This window comes from Colias eurytheme, chromosome 28, assembly GCF_061535395.1.
Source record: "Colias eurytheme isolate Ceu_HAF_F1 chromosome 28, ilColEury1 Martin Lab GWU primary, whole genome shotgun sequence".
Classification (NCBI taxonomy): Eukaryota; Metazoa; Arthropoda; class Insecta; order Lepidoptera; family Pieridae; genus Colias; species Colias eurytheme.
In genome coordinates, this window is record NC_143007.1 from 5,693,672 (window position 1) to 5,714,115 (window position 20,444).

A 20,444-nucleotide genomic window follows, 5' to 3' on the forward strand; every position below is an offset into this window, starting at 1 on the left:
ATCAAACAACATTTAAAACTTAACAGCACTTCTATTTTTATTATACACATTGAATTTATTTCCGCCCTGATTAACAGAACCACTAAAAAATACGTCAATTGTATGCTATTGAATTAAAGTAATTTTTGACCTCTTCTCTATAATTATAAGGGTGCTTTTTGCGAGGATGTAAAGCGAGGAATGTCTGTAAATAACCAATCATACCGCTTCATTTAGTTTGAACTTTGAAGTGTTTAGCGTTTACGATACTATTGGTTATTTACAATCATTCCTCGCTTCACATCCTCGCACATTATTGGTCGAAAAGCACCCTAACTAGCCTTCCGCCCGCGGTTTCACCCCCATGGTCAAAATAAATTCACATTGGAATGAGATGATTAACATTGGTGAAAAGTAGCCTATACTCTGTCTCGGATTCGTCCGCACGGTCAAAGAAAATTCCTATCAAAATAAGATGCTACACCGCGGAAAAAGCATGTATATATTACTCTGTAACTATGTCCAGCCACAAATGACACAATATTGTCGTTAATGGAATATAATTTAATACAAAAATGTTTGAGTTTGAAAAACTTTACCTTAATCAAGTTCTACCGACTTATATCGACTTATTATCAAGTTAGTCAGTCAGTCAGTAAGTTAAACGAATGAAATACATATAATTCAATACACAAATGTTTCAGTTTGTAGTTTGAAATACTTCTACTGCACCTACTTATTGTCGAATCAGTCAGTCAGTAAGTTGAAATGAAACGTAATGAATTCAATAAGTATTATTCGAGTGACCCACGATTTCTAGTCAGAGCTTTGTTGGCCAATACAATAGTGTTATGTAACATTGAGTAAGACATTGTATAATAACTGTATAAACTTAGTTATGACTGCGAATGGAATGAAATAAACCTTGGGTTACAATTCAATTCCTGACAAATCTCTATCTCGGTTGAATAAGTCTTTACTTAGAAGTATAGTATGGTTAAAAATAGAAATAGCAAAAATATAAAAAGGTAAATATATATTTATCTACTAGCATTGCTCCGCTCCTGTTAGTCTTAGCGTGATGATATATAGCCTACAGCCTTCCTCAATAAATGGACTATCTAACACTGAAAGAATTTTTCAAATCGGACCAGTAGTTCCTGAGATTAGCGCGTTCAAACAAACAAACTCTTCAGCTTGATAATATTAGTATAGATTAAAAAACAAAAAGGTAAAAAAGATATATATTTATTTATTTATTTTATTATGAGCCATAGCTGTCCCTCTACTGAGGAAAGGCCTCTCTTCCCTCAATCCATTTCTCCCTATTTTGAGCAATTTTGCTCCAATCTGCTGAATAGGAATCAAGCTCGTCCCGCCATCTTGTTCTGGGCCTGCCACGCAGCCTTTTGTCCTTGTTGGGGATCCACAAAGTGGTAATTTTCGCCCACAACTCCTCCGACATTCGGCAAACATGGCCAGCCCAGTTCCATTTCAGCTCAGCAGCTTTATGAGCTAAAGATAAATAAATATATAAATTAAATAAATGTGATAAACATATTATGTACCATGAATACGAGGATCTTTTTATTACTTTTTATTATAGATTGATGAACTTAAATACAATTATAAACATAAAGAAAAAGAAAAACAAAGATATTAAAATTTTAATTAATGCAATAGAATTAAATTACCGTCTACTTCATATCTAGGAGACTTGTGTTGTAGACTTTTACCACAGTATTACAATATTTCCAATATTGTAATACTGTGCTTTTACTGATTGAGTTACTATAATTATCGATAACCAGTCTAACAAGACTCTCGATTGTATGTAACCACATGTAACCTTGAGTTTAATCATGGACTAATAAATATATTATTAGTCTATGGTTTAATATAGGTATGAGCCTTTGGATGTCAAGATAATTTAAGATATATTCTGCTGTAGTTTATTGGTGAACACACACAATCGTCTTTATATCAGACTAGCGGTCCGCCCCGGCTTCACCCGTGGTACATATTTCGTAATAAAAGGTAGCCTATGTTCTTTCTCAGGGTCTAAAGATTGTCTGTGCCAAATTTCATCAAAATCGGTTAAGAGGTTTATGCGTGAAAACAATACATACATACATAATTACAAACTTTTCCTCTTTATAATATTAGTATAGACTAGCTTTCCACCCGCGGCTTCGCCCGCGTTTTCAAAGAAAACCCGCATAGTTCCCGTTCCCGTGGGATAAAACTTATCCGATATGTTAATCTAAGTTACCCTCTATATGTGTGCTTAATTTCATTGTAATCGGTTCAGTAGCATTTGCATGAAAAAGTAACAAACACACACACATCCTCACAAACTTTCGCATTTATAATATTAGTAGGACAATATTGTAGGTAAAAAAATACACACTTTGTTGTGTTTATTTTATAGATATTGCATGTGTTCACTGTTCACTAACCACAGATAATGCTAAAATTATAGAAATAGAAATAGAAAACATTTTATTGTACAATGCACACAATAACAAAATTTACAGAAACGATATGTAACTTAAAATAAATGTACAATTTGGCGGCCTTATCGCTTAAAAGCGATTTATTCCAGGCAACCAAATTATAAGGTACTATAAGAAATAACACGCGAGGCCGGGTTAAATATTAGTTTGAATGTAATAAGAATGTACTGCGATTTTACACAGCTACCTAATTGATGTAGGTAGTTGATAACAAAGCGCAGCAAGTCAACGACTATTAAAGTGCAAAGTGAGGGTAGTTGGGTCAAACGTCGTATAAACAACGTCCGAACCCCTAGGCACGATTCGTACGAATACGCCACGAGTCAAAAGAAAGTGGCAATTTTTTTGACAGCTAAACATGTTTTGGCAGGAAATAGTGACAAGTATTCATCCACAAAAATATTCAATCAAAAGTTACGTCTAAGTTCTAACAGTACCTATTTCATTCAGAAATAAAGAAAAGCATGTTTTGAGATTATTTCCTACAAACATACATACAAACTTATATAAATTGGTATATAAATATAAAACAGCTAAACAATAGCTAATAAAACTTACATAATCATTATCATATTCGCTAACAAAATAGACAAACTTAACAATACGAGAAGTAGGAATTGAGGTCAAATAACCACTTATATATTACGTGAATTTATGTTTGTTTGTGTTATTTTGCTAACTTATTATTAGCTTAAATTGACTTAAGCTGCTGGAAATGTAAAAGTAATATGGAACAAAAAGTAGAGGCTTGTTTAGAATTGGAAACCATTACAATAATCATCATCACTACATAGAATAAAACAAAGTCGCTTTCTCTGTCCCTATGTCCCTTTGTATGCTTAAATCTTTAAAACTACGCAACGGATTTGGATGCAGTTTTTTTTAATAGATAGAGTGATTCAAGAGGAAGGTTTTAGTATATAATTTATTATGTTTTAGACAAAGCGGGCGAAGCCGCGGGCGGAAAGCTAGTTTAATATATTATACTGATTTTATAATGATTGGTTTGAACCCAAATCTGCCATTTATAAGTTTTAGGGCGGATTTTTCAATGCTTGGATAAAACTTATTCGACGAATAATGTATAAAACTACCATTTTAAAAACGTATTCTAATTGCTCGTATTTGACAGCTTACGTGACATTTTAATATTATCGTGTAATACTATATTGGACGGATAAGTTTTATCCAATCATTGAAAAATCGGCCCTTATTGGAATACATAAACCTGCATACCTTTACGTTCTTTTTTGGTAGGTACGTCGAATAAAAACTTGAAGCAATTATTTCTAAATCAACAAAGTTATTTACAATTACTATAATAAGTATTATAACAACCTTTAATATTTAATAATAGACTAAATGATATCATCACTACATAGTATAAAACAAAGTCGCTTTCCCTGTCCCTATGTCCCTATGTCCCTATGTCCCTTTGTACGCTTAAATCTTTGAAACTACGCAACGGATTTTGATGCGGTTTTTTTTAATAGATAGAGTGATTCAAGAGGAAGGTTTATATGTATAATAAGATCCATTAAGTAGTGGAGAAGTACTATTATTTTTGAGGTTTCTAATGTGATGTCGTAAAAAATTACATTTATTCCGCTTACATTGCAAACGCAGGCTGAACCCTACGAGTTTTATCAAAATAATGTACTAAGTATTATACACATTGAAAAGGTCTACAGAAAAGTCCGCGATGGTATATGTCTATCTCTTATGGATAACCCACAATAACTTTTTTTTGTCATTTACTTTTTACGACAAATAATGGCTAATTTTCGAAGCGATTTTAACCAATACAGCATTAATCCTTAACCAATTAAATACCATGGATACATTGTTCATTTAATATAGATCTATATGGCCCTTTACACCGTATGATTTAAGTGAATATTTTCGAAGATATTACAGATTTAAAAATTGCAGGACGTAGCGTTTGCGGCCGCCCGGCTATGTATTTTATACCCGTGCGATGCCGGAGGCCGGAGCGGGCCGCTATATTTTTATACCTAACTATACAACGTTCACAATTTATTTAGTATCAGCATTGCACCCGTGCGAAGCCGGGGCGGGTCGCTAGTATTATATAAAATAACTTCATTACCTTTTAGCCCGCGATTTTACTTAATCGATGACCTACTTAAAAGGTCTCATAATCAGCTGTTGGCTATAAGAAAAATATACATAAACTAGCTTTCCGCCCGCGGCTTCGACCGCTTTGTGCTTTAAACTATCCTATCTCTCAAGTTGAATCGAACTGCACATGGTGTGCGAATTTTATTATAATCGGTTAAGTGGTTTAGGAGTCCATTGAGGACAAACATTGTGACACGAGATTTATATATATTAAGATATAGAAATAGAAATACTTTTTATTAAAAATAACTTATCTTATACATCTAAAAACTATAACAACACAGTAGGTACTTTCTTCATCTATAATATAATTTTATTATTAGAACTATAAAGTTAATGAGTTTGTTTGTTTGAACGCGCTAATCTCTGGAATTCGCTATCTGAAAAATTCTTACACCCTTAGATATGTGCTATAATACACCCTTAGATATGTACTATAATATATAAAAATAATATGTACTACGGAAAAACCTAACCCGAACAGCAGGCTAGTTGCATGCATTTCGTTCTGTTGTCATACATACAATACATATATAAATATAGTACTATATATTTATAAAGTTACCAACTAGCCCAGTACGATTACCAGTTAGAAACAAGTTTCCAATTCAATTAGGAAGCCAGTCGTGAGTCCACCTTCACTTATATTAAACTCAAACTCAAACTCAAACATTTATTTATTCAATTAGACTTCTTGGAGAAGCACTTTTGAAAAGTCAATACATATTTTTAACATTTACCACCGATTCGGAAAGCAGTATCTATGGAGAAGAACCGGCAAGAAACTCCATAGTTGCTCTTTTAAATCATATCAGTATTACAATTTAATTTTACAAAATATGTAACTGTATATTATCATAATATGCCAGAGAACTGTCCTGTGGTTTTTACGCGATAACCCTCCATGGGTTTTTATCTTCCATATATTCCTTAATGCTGTAATAGGCTCACTTATATTAAACTCAAACTCAAACATTTAAGAAGACATATATTACAATCGTTTTTGTTAATCATAGCAATTAGGTACAACTGTTTTGTGTATCAAACTCCATTTATTTATTTAATTAGACTTCTAGAAGCACTTTAGAATCGTCATAACATAGTTTTACCTATAACAAATAACTATGCCTTCATTTTCTTTAAACAAGACTAGCGTAAGCCTATTAACACTTTATTTATTTATTTATTTATTTATTACTTTATTGCTCTTAAAAATTACAAATTGAGACTTAATCTAGGATACATTGTAACAAACGGCGGCCTTATCGCTAAATAGCGATTTCTTCCAGACAACCGGTTGTACAGAGAGAAATTAAGTAAAGGATAGGAGTAGGGCAGAGCATAAATAAATATATGAACAAAAATAAAAAGAAGAAGAGTTATAAAAAAATGAAATAAAATAAAAACAGCATAATATACAAGCCACAAAATTAAGAGATTAAATAAAATACATACACACAAATAGATTACATGCATATGAGAAGAGATAAAAATAATATAATATACTTATATACTAATAAAATATATAAGTACATAATATATTACACATAATATATACATATATACTAGGGTAACTGAGAAAAATAATGATCACGAACCATATTTTTAAAAATATTCAAAGATTGCGCCTTCTTGATTGGTTCCGGCAATGCGTTCCATAATTTAATCGCACGAACAGTGAAGGAGTTACCCAGAAAGCCTGTATGATGAGCTGGCATTCTTAACCGGAGCATTTCCGATGAGCGGACAGAGTCTCCGTTTTCTCCTCTGAACACAAAATTTTCCTTGAGATATTTTGGTGTTTTGGGGTTAAACAAAACTTGATATAGAAGTTGCAGCACATGAGCATCCCGGCGTAAACGAATGGGTAGCCACTTGAGCTGAGAACGAAACTCAGAGACGTGGTCATATTTCCGCAGACCAAATATGAAGCGGATACAAAGATTTTGGAGACGTTCGAGCTTGTTTAATTGGTCTACGGAAATATCAACATAACTTACATCGGCGTAGTCAAGTATGGGTAAAAGGAGGGATTGTGCTAGCAGAATTTTGGTTGGGATAGGAAGAAAATTTTGAAGACGACGGAGTGAACCAGCAGTTGCGTAGACTTTCTTACATACCTCCTTAATATGACAGCCCCACGAGAGAGTGTTGTCTAAGTAGACTCCAAGGTTCCTTACAGCTTCACTATAAGGAATAGGTGTGCCGTCGACTAAAATAGGAGGGAGATTCACCCAGTTAACCCTTTACTATTTAAAACTAGCGGTCCGCCCCGGCTTCGCCCGTGGTACATATTTCGCAATAAAATCGTCCTTTCTCAGGGTCTAAAGATTGTCTGTGCCAAATTTCATCAAAATCGGTTGAGAGGTTTAAGCGGGAAAGCGTAACAGACAGACATACAGACAGACAGAGTTACTTTCGCATTTATAATATTAGTAGGGATTTCGAATTGATTTCTAAAAATTATTTATTATTCCTAAAGTAACACTCACTATTTTTTTTAAATATATATTATCCATTCACCCACACTTATTTTATAATTAAAAAAAAATACTGCTAAAGTCAAATAGTTTTATATTCTTATCAAATAGTGTTCAAACGTCTGATATTATCTAACCGACTATCCGGTTTTCCCAGACCCGTTTGTTATATGGGTGAAGAGACAAATCATTTATTTATATGTAATTTAATCTATATCTATACTAATATTATAAAGAGGAAAGGTTTGTATGTATGTATGGTTTTCACGCATAAACTACTGGACCGATTTTGATGAACTTTGGCACAGATAATCTTTAGACCTTGAGAAAGGACATAGGCTACCTTTTATTGCGAAATATGTACCACGGGCGAAGCCGGGGCGGACCGCTAGTAATATTATAAAGCTGAAGAGTTTGTTTGTTTGAACGCGCTAAAATCAGGAACTACTGTGCTGATTTGAAAAATTTTTTCGGTATTATATAGCCCATTTATCGAGGATGATTATAGGCTATATATCATCACGCTAAGACCAACAGGAGTGGAGCAATGCGGGTAAAACCACTGGGCACAGCTAGTAATTTATAAATAAGTAAATAAATCACACTATGGATGAACTCGGATATTTTAAGTTTAAATATAGGTTATAATTATAGATTTCATTCTATTTAATACGACTTACCAGCACATACGTTCGTATTTCTATTTATCAAGTGTTATTCTGGTACACAATCAAACAAGTATCATCAAAATCCGTTCAGTAGTTTTGTCGTGACTAAAAATCAGGCACACTAAATTGCGAAAATTGAAGTAACAGTATACTTAGAATATTCGTATCAAATATTTTGTATGTTTATCTAGCAACAGTATCGGAATAAACAATTTAAACGTTATTAAATTTCTAACCAACTTCCTAAACCTTACTTACTTACCTTAGTTACAACTTAACTACATTTCATTATAAGAGTCAATACAACGCTTGCAAAACGCAACCTTCAGTTTTATTTATTCATCTATTGAGGTCAGTGTATTTCATAATTTGTCACTATAACTTAATAGAACCATTCACTTGTGTTTAAGCACTAACTTTCACTTAGGTGTTGTCTAGGTAACTTAGTACAATGTCGCTTCCCCCTGTCCGTATATAACTCAAACTCAAACATATATTTACTCACATGTTTAAACTATCCTATCTCTCAAGTTGGATCGAACTGCACATGGTGTGCGAATTTTATTATAATCGGTTAAGTGGTTTAGGAGTCCATTGAGGACAAACATTGTGACACGAGATTTATATATATTAAGATTACGCCTTTTTTAGATATAATTCACTAGAAGTATAAAATAGGAAGTGAATTTCTAATTTCTAGCTCAATTAATGTCGAGAAAAAGTACATTATGACAAATTATCGGAAAAACAATGCTTGTGTCACGCAGTAAATTGCACTTTCTCTGTTATTTTATACATTATTATTTATTTTTATACGTTACAGGTATGTATAGATTGACACTTGACGCATACGACGGATGTCTTTTAACCGACTTGAAAAATGAGGTAGTACGTTTAAATTTAATTGAGAACTGACGATATTTTTTGAGAATTATTTTTCATTTATCCAGTGAATATGTGAAATAATGTGTGTAATAATCCATTTTTAAACATTTTTCAATAATATTTGCAATAATAATAAAATATTATGTTAAACTTTTGCCACAGTTTTACTTAGATTAAATATAAATAAATAGTAAAAGTTGTGCGAAGTCCCATGTCCCCAAGTGGGGTAAGGGGCAGATGCATTATCCATACATCTGTTTAACTGATCGATTTTCTTTAGGGACAAGTAGGTGATCAGCCTTCTGTGTCCTGCCAGACCGAGACATTTTTTTTTCTTCGTCTCCACCGGGAATTGAACCCAGGACCCCTCGGTTCTACGCGACCAACCAACCACTGTACCAAGGACGCGGTCAAAACAGTAAAAATAAACTCGTGAAATGAATATGACCATTATGTCCGGTTTAAAGTATAAAATAATAAAAATATGTATATAACCTGAATGCATACATTACCTTCCTTTACACAGTCGAGTAAATTTAATGTCATTTTGAGTACATTTGACGACGCGGTTGGCGCAGTGGTAAAGTAACTGCCTACTGAGCCGACGGTCCCGGGTTCGATCCCCGGTCAGGGCAAATATTTGTGTGATGAACTCAATTATTTGTTCTTGGGTCTGGGTGTTATTATCTATATATGTATTTATTAAATATTATATTTATCGTCGCCTAGTACCCACAACACAGGCCTTAATTGAGCTTACTGTGGGACTAGGTCGATTTGTGTAATAATGTCCTATAATATTTATTTATTTATTTAAGTAACTAGTTTAAAAATTGAGGTCCAAACTATTTAACCTAGGGATATTAACCTACATGACCATACAGTTTAAAGGCCAGTAGGTAACCAACTTTGCCCTAAAAGGAGTACTGCGTCTTCCTTTTGTATGCAATGCATTCGCTTATAAATATTGCTACTATCTTGTACTCAAATTTTATTAAATACTATTATAATAAAAAAAATGTGTGCGTGTACTAGTGTACTCACGTAAGAAGTGAAACTTCTTCATGACCTTATTAAAAAAAAATTATTATATGCAACTTTACAGAAATAAGTCGAATCACGCGTGGTAGGGATAAGAAAAAGATGGCGCGTAACGGAAAAATGTCACGCGTGACGAAAAAATGTCACAAAAAATTTTTTACAACCCCGATAAAGAAGTTTCACTTCAAAAATGTTTATTTTACGTCTTAAACAGAATTCATAATAAAATATCTAAAAAATGTGTGCTACGATTCTTAAAATAACATTTAATCTATAAAGAAACAGTAAATAAACTATTTTTAACATGCTTGTATGCACCTATGTCATAGTCTTTAGATTCGATTTTGACCCACTTTAAACGGACAGATTTAATTATTCAAACTTTGTACACTTATGATCGGTTACAATACAATAATTTCATGAGTTTATCTTAAAATGTGTTTTGTTATTAATTGTTAGGTTCCGCCCGCGGCTTCGCCCCCGTGGTGTTTTGATAAAAGGTAGCCCATGTTCTTTCTCAGGGTCTAAAGATTGTCTGTGCCAAATTTCATCAAAATCGGTTGAGAGATTTAAGCGGGAAAGCGTAATAGACAGACAGACAGACAGAGTTACTTTCGCATTTATAATATTAGTAGGGATTATAAATTTATTCGTGATCATACCGGTACATAAATAAATTATTTTTACATATATATTTCTGAAAAAAAAGTACCTAGTCAATTTGTTTTAGTGGCGATGAGTTTTTTCTTTAATTATATTTCTAACCACATGTTTAACAATATATACAATTATTTACAACATAATTATTGCGGATTTATTTACAAATCCATACTAATATTATAAATGCGAAAGTAACTCTGTCTGTCTGTCGGTTACTCAATCACGCCTTAACTACTGAACCAATTTGCATGAAATTTGGTATAGAGATATTTTGATACCCGAGAAAGGACATAGGATAGGTTTTATCCCGGAAATCCTACGGGAACGGGTTTTTCTTTGAAAACGCGGGCGAAGCCGCGGGCGGAAAGCTAGTGATAAATAAATGGCGGATATTACGCATTATCATTAAAATGTCATTAAATCTAATAGATGTTTTTTATATATTTATTTGCTAAGACTGTATGGGTAATGGGTATTGTGTAGTAAGAATACTACCTATTAAGTAATAGTATAAATTTCATATGTGATCATTAATATGTATAACTAGCTTTCCGCCCGCGGCTTCGCCCGCATTTTCAAAAAAAACCTGCATATTTCCCGTTCCCGTAGGATTTCCGGGATAAAACCTATCCTATGTGTTAATCCAAGTTACCCTTTATATGTGTGCTAAATTTCATTGTAATTGGTTCAGTAATATTTGCGTGAAAGAGTAACAAACGTACCTACACATACATCCATCCTCACAACCTTTCGCATTTATAATATTAAGTAGGATAGGACTTAAAATTATTATTAAATAAAAGCCCAAACTCACATTTTCTCGGTCGGTTAAAATTTGCCAACAGTTACAGTTATGCAACGGACAGACAGACAGTATGACGTGATACACATACAGAATACAACCTACATGCATATATATGTAAATTTGTTACGTTGGTGAAAATATAGGACCGTTTTTAATATACATAGAATGAAAAATTAGTCGGTTATAGACCAGTGTGTTTTTAACTGTAGTAAGTATGTATGACGTTATAATAGTATGCTCAAATAACACCGGTAATATATTTATTTTATTATTTTATAAGATACTAGCCGCGCCCCGCGGTTTCACCCGCGTGGCAACGCTCCTGTTGGTCTTGGTTTTATTATATACAGGGTGTCCCACTGTTGGTATACTAAGCTCAAAGGAGGTTATAGTTTTGCATACGCTGAGTACGTAAAAAATACTTATAAATTTCTAGATGCACTTTTTTTTTTTAAATAGATGAATTCTTAAAACTCTTTGTGTGCACCCATAACAAGAAACCCGCCCAACTTTGCCACCCGCACGTGAGCTATTTTTTAAGATTATATTTTCATAGACAAAATGCTCATATTAGAGAAGCGGTATATGCCGGCTGCGCGAAACTAGAGAAGAAAACATGGATTTACAGGAAAAATTGAGCAAAAAATTTTTGGCGTAATTTTGTTGTTGAAATTTTTTTTAAGTATTTCTTACGTGATTAGTGTATGCAAAACTACAAGTCGCCTCGCGCTTAGTATACCAATAGTGGGACACCCTGTATAGCCTATAGTCTTCCTCGCCCCTCGGTAAATTTGCTATCTAACACCGAAGAGTTTGTTTGTTTGTCTGTTTGAACGCGCTAATCTCAAAACCTACTGGTCCGATTTGAAAAAATTCTTTCGGTGTTGGATAGCCCATTTATTATCTATATTTAACGAGGAAGGCTGTATATATAATCACATTCAGACACTTAATTTTAAATCTCTTATCTTCATAACGAACAGATAAACAAAAAGTATAGATATTATATTATATGTACTATTATATTTAAAGTTACAAGCAATTTCTTTTTTATGTTTAACCATATAAAATAAATAAGTATGTTAATAAATTAAGTTAATCGCCTGTTACTTTAAAATTACGAGCTATTACTTAAACATCATCTTAACTTATCCCCACAAACTTGTAATAAAAAAGGTCGAAATTATCATATGAATTTAACCGATTGTAAAAAACAAGAGTATTGTCTCTATCACGCATTCGTTCTACCTCGCAGAGCACTTTCACTACACATAAATCTTATATAAGAGGCCTGCGGTTCGAATCCCGGCGGTAACAAAAAGATATATAGTCTAACTAGCTGTGCCCAGCGGTTTTACCCGCATTGCTCCGCTCTTGGTCTTAGCGCAGCGTGATGATAATATATAACCTAAAGCCTTCCTCGATAGCTATCTAACATTGAAAAACTTTTTCAAACTTTTTCAAATCGGATCGGTAGTTCCTGAGATACTCGCATTCAAACAAGCACACAAACACTTTATATATGTATATTGTATATGTTAAAACTATGTATTAATGGTATCGAAACCGAAACATTTACTTTAATTTAGGTACTCTGTCGCTCATTCTGTTACTGGTCGAATCTCTGGAATGGCTAAACCGATTTTAATGCAACTTTCACTAGTAGATAGATCAGGATATAAAATGACTTATATGTTACTCTCTCTCACGGAATTCCCACGAGGTTAGGATTTTCGCGAATGAAACTGCGTTATCTAAAAAAGATCTCAAACGAATTTTATGAGATAAGAGACTATTTTTGGCTAGTCCATTCTAAAGTGTAAGTTCTCGAAGCTGTTTTTCTTCACGAATGTACCATCTTTATTAAAATACATCCAAATCCATTCAGCGGTTTAGTCCGCCTGAAATATCCTGAAATACATATAAAAAATAAAAATACATATAAATATAAAACTATAATTTCATGTCTTTGAAATTATAACTTATATAATACACTTGGTTTATCTATATTTTGACTGTCTGTCGTGGAATTTTCATTTTTCATTGATAAAATTTAAAAAATTTTTATAGCTATGATAATTATATCTCCACACAAAAAAAAAGACGTGTGGCACTCGGGGACTGCCGCGGTAAAGCTATTGCATGCTATGCCTTCAAGCCACACCTCCGTGCCCGTCGGAGTGGAGAGCGTGAGGTTTTTTCGTTACGGAATTTCTGGAATCGGTCCTCGCGCTCAAGTCCCGCGATAGAAGCTATGCAATAGCTTAAAAAATCATAAAATTCCGTCAAGCCGTTTCGAAGAAGTTTGGTCATAAACACTGTGACACAAGAATATTTTAAAATAATAGATTTAAGTTGAAACTTATATTTTGAACTAAAACTCAAATATTTATTTAACCTACACTTCTTTTAGCCCTTTTAAATCATCATAAATAGATTGATATTTACCATTTATCTTTAGACCTATAAACACACAAACAACATGCTTAAGGTCTCGTATTTATACGCTATATAAGTCTGGGAATTCAAAATGGCGGCCTAGCTTAACAACAATATAAGTAAAAGTTAAGCAAGGACGGAACAACTTAACAAGGTGAACGACCCACGAGTTATAAATACGAGCGAATACGGAGCGTTGTATATGTTTTATTTTTAATGCAACCTTTGGATGCAAGTATTATTTAAGATTTTTTAGTTATGGTTGTTTATTTGCGTTGAAATATACAATTGTTACTAGGTTTTTTAGCATTTATGTAAATTGACTGACCGGTTGGCTTGGTTGGTAGTGGCCCTGCCTTCCAAGCCAGAGGTCGTAACTTCGATTCCCACCCGGGGCAAATATGTATTTGCGTGATGAACATAGATGTTTGCTCTGTGTCTGGGTGTTAATAATTATCTATGTAAGTATTTATTTAAAAATTATATATGTATGTTTATCAGCCATCTGGTCTCCATAACACAAGCGAAAGCTATGTATGGGATCAGATCGTGCCGTGTGTGAAAATTGTCCTGAAATATTTTATTTTATTTTAAATATACATTTTTAAATGCAGCTTCCAACTCAAAGCCAAGATTCTAGACCTATAAATTAGTGTCAAAATGTGGAAACAATATAAACTAAATCGTGATAGGTTTGTGCTCAGCCTTGAGACGAAGGATTCACTTTAAATATCAACTTTTGAAAGGCAGATGCATCTATAATAATGTAATCTTCTTAATATATATAAATCTCGTGTCACAATGTTTGTCCTCAATGGACTCCTAAACCACTTAACCGATTATAATAAAATTCGCACACCATGTGCAGTTCGATCCAACTTGAGAGATAGGATAGTTTAAACATGTAGGTACCACGGGCGAAGCCGGGGCGGACCACTAGTCTATATATATAAAACTCAAAGGTGACTGATATAGTGATCTATCAACGCACAGCCCAAACCACTGGACGTATCGGGCTGAAATTTGGCATGCAGGTAGATGTTAGGACGTAGGCATCCGCTAAGAAAGTATTTCCCTAAATTCTTGCGGGAACGGGGAAAAACGGAGATGCACGTACAAAGTCGTGGGCGGAAGCTAGTAAAATATACATCTGATGTTCTACACTTTTAATGTATTCAATCTTAACATTAATTTTGAAATATTTTTTTAACAAAAACCGAATCTTTAATTTGTCAGTACTAAACCATTTAAATAGGACTATAGGCACCAGCTTTCAAATGAATAAACAATTATCAAAATCGGTTCACTCAGTCGAAAGTTCTGAGGTAACAAATAAAAAAAGTGTGTGCCGAGCGCACGCGTCAGAAGTGAAACTTCTTTGGAAAGATTCAAAGATACCAAAATTGTCGCCTTACTCCATGACGTGACGGTATTGCCATGACGCGACCTTAATATTTTACTCTCAACGCGCCTAAAGAAGTTTCACTTCAAAATAGTTTAGTATGTTTTGTGGCTTGCAGATTTAATTGGTGGCTTTTACAATTATTATGTACATTTATCATAAAAATTTTATGATATTTTAATTTCAAAAGCTTAATGATATTCTAATACAAATAAGAATATTCATAAACCAGATATTAATATTAATAAATATTAATATTCTTTTAATTTATGCTAGTAAATTTTATTTTTATTCTTATGATACTGTGACATTTTTGAAGATTTAAATATAAATTTTAGTGGATTATACGTACACCTGTATCTGTATGCAAGAATTTTTAATAATAATCTACTTGCTTCTTAATATTTATTACTAGCCTGTGATCCGCGGTTTTACCCGCAGTGCTTCGCTCCTGTTAGTCTTAGCGCGATGATATCGACAAATGGGCTATCTAACACCAAAAGAATTTTTCAAATCGGAACAGTAGTTCCTGAGATTAGCGCGTTCAAACAAACAAACTCTTCAGCTTTATAAAATTAGTAAGTATAGATATCTTGAGAAATGTCCTATGTGTAATAACAATCATCGAATCATATTAAATGAAATAAAATCAATTATTATCAAGTCAAGTAACAATTTACTGACTATTATTATACCTTTTATTTTACATAATAAGAGTGTTTCTAACAGATAAATTATAGTTTCTCTTTTGTAATAGACTTAAATATATATCTAGACTAGATTTCCGCCCGCGGCATTGCCCGCGTTTTCAATAGAAAACCCGCATAGTTCCCGTTCCCGTGGGATTTCCGGGATAAAACCTATCCTATGTGTTAATCCATGTCACCCTCTATATGTGTGCTAAATTTCATTGTAATCGGTTCAATAGTATTTGCGTTAAAGAGAAACAAACATACATACAATACACAAACATCCATTCTCACAAACTTTCGCATTTATAATATTAGAAGGATAGGATTGAGAAAAATAGGAAAACAACATAGATTAATTATTTAAACATTAAACTAGGTGAGATATCTTAATATATGTATATAAAACTCGTGTCACAATGTTTGTCCTCAATGGACTCCTTAACCACTTAACCGATTATAATAAAATTCGCACACCATGTGCAGTTCGATCCAACTTGAGAGATAGGATAGTTTAAACATGTAGGTACCACGGGCGAAGCCGGGGCGGACCGCTAGTAGCTATATATAGAGAAAAGCTGCTTCAGGATAATGCATATATACATTAAGATAAAAGCAAGGTCAACGTCCTTCGTCCTTTGTCCGCAAAACCGCGGTATGCGAATATATTTAAATACAAAAACATCCACTTGACTATTACATCGTATTTAACCTTCTGCCAACAATGCAACTTGCATGCAATTGATTGTGATTCGGGCTTTTGCACCTGACTTCACAAATAAATTTTTATATTATACTAGCGGCTTCGCCCGTGGTACGTGTTTACGATTTCTATCCATAAAAAGTATTATAAAAAAATTATTTTTGAACTTCAAGGAATAAACAAATAATTAACGAAATTGGTTCAGCCGTTCTCGAGTTTTGCGCCTAGCAACACATTTGGCGATTTCTTGTTCTGCCTTACTCCTATCACTTAGGGGAATGAAAAATAGATGTTGTCCGATTCTCAGACCTACCTGTTATGCACACAAAATTTCATGAGAATTTGTCAAGCCGTTTCGGAGGGGTTGAACTTCAAACACCGAGATATATAAATTTATTTTCTATCAAAAATGTACACAATAAATAAACAGTCAAACATAACTTATCTATTTTACCTATCTCAAATTATTTTATACAGCTACCATAATAATATCACAGTATAATATTGTTTTTAAAATGCTATTTTTCATACATGGGTGCAGTAATTAGAATATGTAACGAATTTTAACATAAAATTAATTATGAATAGAACGTGATGAATAAAACAAATAAATTATAATAAATAAATAAATTTGTTTTTCTTTGTTCTCAGGTGAACACAACATGAAGCGATCACGGCACAGATGGCTGGGGTTAAGTTTATTTTGTAAGTATAAATAATAATAATATGTAGTTAAAAAAAACTAAAAAACACGCTTTTTATAGAAAACCGAACTAAAAAATAGAAAATTTTATCAAATTAGTGTATTGTCATCGGTCCTCAATAAATCTACAAAGTTTGAACGAAATCTGGCCGTTTAAAGTGGGTCAAAATCGCCCCCAAAGAAGTCGGTTACAAACATACAAACATACAGGTGAAGCTAATATAAAGCGTGTAAAAAACATATTTCAAACAAATAGAAAATATTTTTTTTCACCTGCAATGCAATGTAAGGGTGGATTTACATCAAACGAACACAGAGCTAGAGCTAGAAAAAGAGCATCATTTGTTGCTGGGTTGTCTGCCGTCTGGCAGAAATCGCTTACAGCGATAAGACCGCCATCTGTACATACTACATGTTATTACTTGTATAGTTGTAAAGTTGTATAGTTAGTTTCTAATCCTGTATTTAGTGTGCAATAAAGAATTTTTCATTCATTCATCATTTCGTGATATTATAGTGTAAACGGAAACTCGTATTCAGTGTTGTTCAGTATTAGAACATTGCATAGAATCTTTACGAGCGCACTAAGAACAACGAAACGCTCTACAACTGTTTTAAAATAATTTGACATAGTAGGGTTAGAATTAGCATTCGCTCGTCTGGTGTAAATCGACTTTTACATGTCGCCAAACTTTATAGTTCTACAACATGTCATTTTCCTTAAGATGTTTACCTTTACCGATTTAAACAGTTGTGATGTGGATAATATACAATTAAATTGATAAATCAGTTAAATTTATTACGTGACCAAGCCAACTAGACCCTTTTCAACTGTGACGTCACCCGCCCATGTCTCGGGTACAGATAGCAAAAAAAAAATACTAATAATATCACTGTTCGCTCTCCGCTATGAATAGTCTTATTTTTCCCCATTTCGAGGGCTGTCTATGAATAACAACACGGTAAAAACTTAAACAAATAACAACAAAAAACTTAACAGTCAACAACAAGCTTTAACGATTAATAATAAAAAGTACAGAAATAACTAGCGATGCGAAACGTACGAATGCGTCGATGCTGCGAACCGTACTAAGGCGAACGCGGTACCTGAGGCGGTAAGCGGGCGGGGAGGCCGCATTCCACCCGAGCGTCTAGTTGGCTTGGTCGAATAATATGAGCAAATATTATATAAGGTAATACTTAAAAATTTTGTTAAAATTCATCTTGAATCCCCTTGCTTACTTTGAATCTATACTAATATTATAAAGCTGAAGAGTTTGTTTGTTTGAACGCGCTAATCTCAGGAACTACTACTGATTTGAAAAATTATGTCGGTGTTAGATAGCCAATTCATCGAGGAAAGCTATAAGCTATCATCACGCTGCGCTAAGACCAACAGGAGCGGAGCACTGCGGGTGAAACCGCGAGGCGCAGCTAGTTATCTATAAGCTTATTATGCCACTTCTCTTAGCTTAAAACGTAATATTTTTTAAATGCAATTAAATCTCCAATCGCCTAATTCAGTGAACCTCAATACTTAAATCTTTAATTATTTCTATGAATCGGTTGTTTTTAAAACGTCTAACCTTGGCCAATGCTAATGTTGGTTCTTTGACATTTTAAGTAAACCAACGAATAAGTAATCAACTTGAGTAGCTTATGTATAAAGTAACTTAATCGTGACAAATGATTATTAGTTTTTCACAAAATGTATTAAAATCTGTTTAGCGGTTTGGACACAATTTTGTATTAGATTGATAGGATTGAACATCTATAATATTTTTAATTCAACATTAAAACAGCAATTGGCTCTACTTTTTTATAAGTTTATGTAATAAAAATAAATACATATATATTATATTTTTTAAACAATTTAAATGACCCGGAAAGAATACTTACATTATATCCCACGTTATAAGACAATGAATAATAAGATAGTCGTAAGTTATTTAGTATAAAATAATATACCGAAACGCAATATAATTTTAAGATGTCTGTGTTGTTGTAGCTACGAAATGAATGAATCGTTTTTTGTGTAGTTTTCTCCAAAATGATAAGTCGCAATTATCTATATCTGTCGGTCTGTTATCACGCATCAACCACTGAACCGATTTAGATGAAATTTGGTACAGAGATAACTTGAGACCTGAGAAAAAACATAGGATAACTTTTAATTCGGAGATCCCACGGGAGCGGGAACTAATTTTTGGGTTTTTCTTTGAAAACGCGGGGGGAAGCCACGGCTGGAAAGCAAGTTTAATATATGAGTTTAGTACATGGTTTGTGTATTTTTATATAATGAATGTATTCGCAATAATTAATATACTTATTATAAAGCTGAAGAGTTTGTTTGTTTGAACGCGCTAATCTCAGGAACTACTGGTCTGATCTGAAAAATTCTTTCGATGTTAGATAACCCATTCATCGAGGAATGCTATAGGCTATATATCATCTCACTGAGACCAAAAGGAGCGGAGCCACGCGGGTGAAACCGCGGAGCACAGCTAGTATATAATAGTTTGTGTATTTTTATTGAGTAAATGAATGTTTTGCAAATGCATTTTATACATATTTACCTAATTTTATTTTAATTCGTTACTAAAGTTAAAATATATATTACAGGTATAGCAATAATAGCCTTGTCCAGTGTCCCCATCACATCAGCTGCCAGGGCCACCTCCCTCTTCAAGACCACATCCACAACTGCAGCCCCTGAGGAGGAATCTCCAGCCCCTGATGATGAAGCACAAGTAAGGAATAATAATGTGTCGTGTAGACGTGTTCCATCATTACAATATTGTATTTACTGAAAAGTGTTTCGTATTGGTTGAGATGGTTGTTAATCATCTCAATAGATAGCGCGCGGTGTGTCCCTAAAACTGAAGGAATAGAATAAATTCGATCGCTCATGGCGGGTCACGGGTGGCTGAATTGGTCAAGCAACCGCCCCGGATTGGCGTGAAAGGATGCGGTGATTTTACTGTTCTGTGTGATTAATAATAACAATAGAAAAAGATGTATAATAATAAATATGGTAACAAATACTTATAAAGTAACATAAGTCAAAAGCAAACCAATAAATTGAAATAACAGTTATTTCGGAACGACATACAGTTAGTCAGTATATTTGCTGCGACTTAGACAGCACTGTTTTTCAGTAGTCCTCAATTTTGTTACAATCGCAAATGTTGATATAAAAAGAGACTGAAAAGTCACTAAAATCCACACATTAAACACAATAAAACTAACAAGCATCCATAAATCCTAAAAAAACGAATGTATAACAAACGTTAATGAATTCCGTGTAATTCCACAATTATTTAACATCCTCT

The 20,444-nt window shown here is 33.5% G+C and overlaps 1 protein-coding gene across 7 annotated transcripts in view; it reads left to right on the top strand.

Annotated features, from left to right (window-relative positions):
- LOC149896672 (uncharacterized) overlaps positions 1–20,444 on the top strand; it is a 53,047-nt gene that overhangs the window by 26,103 nt on the left and 6,500 nt on the right. For all 7 annotated transcript variants that reach the window (XM_090117657.1, XM_090117659.1, XM_090117661.1 and 4 more), the window contains 2 exons: positions 17,061–17,114; positions 19,735–19,862. In XM_090117657.1, coding sequence (XP_089973783.1) covers positions 17,072–17,114; positions 19,735–19,862 — 171 coding nt within the window. In that variant the 5' untranslated portion in view covers positions 17,061–17,071. The remainder of the gene's footprint in view (positions 1–17,060; positions 17,115–19,734; positions 19,863–20,444) is intronic.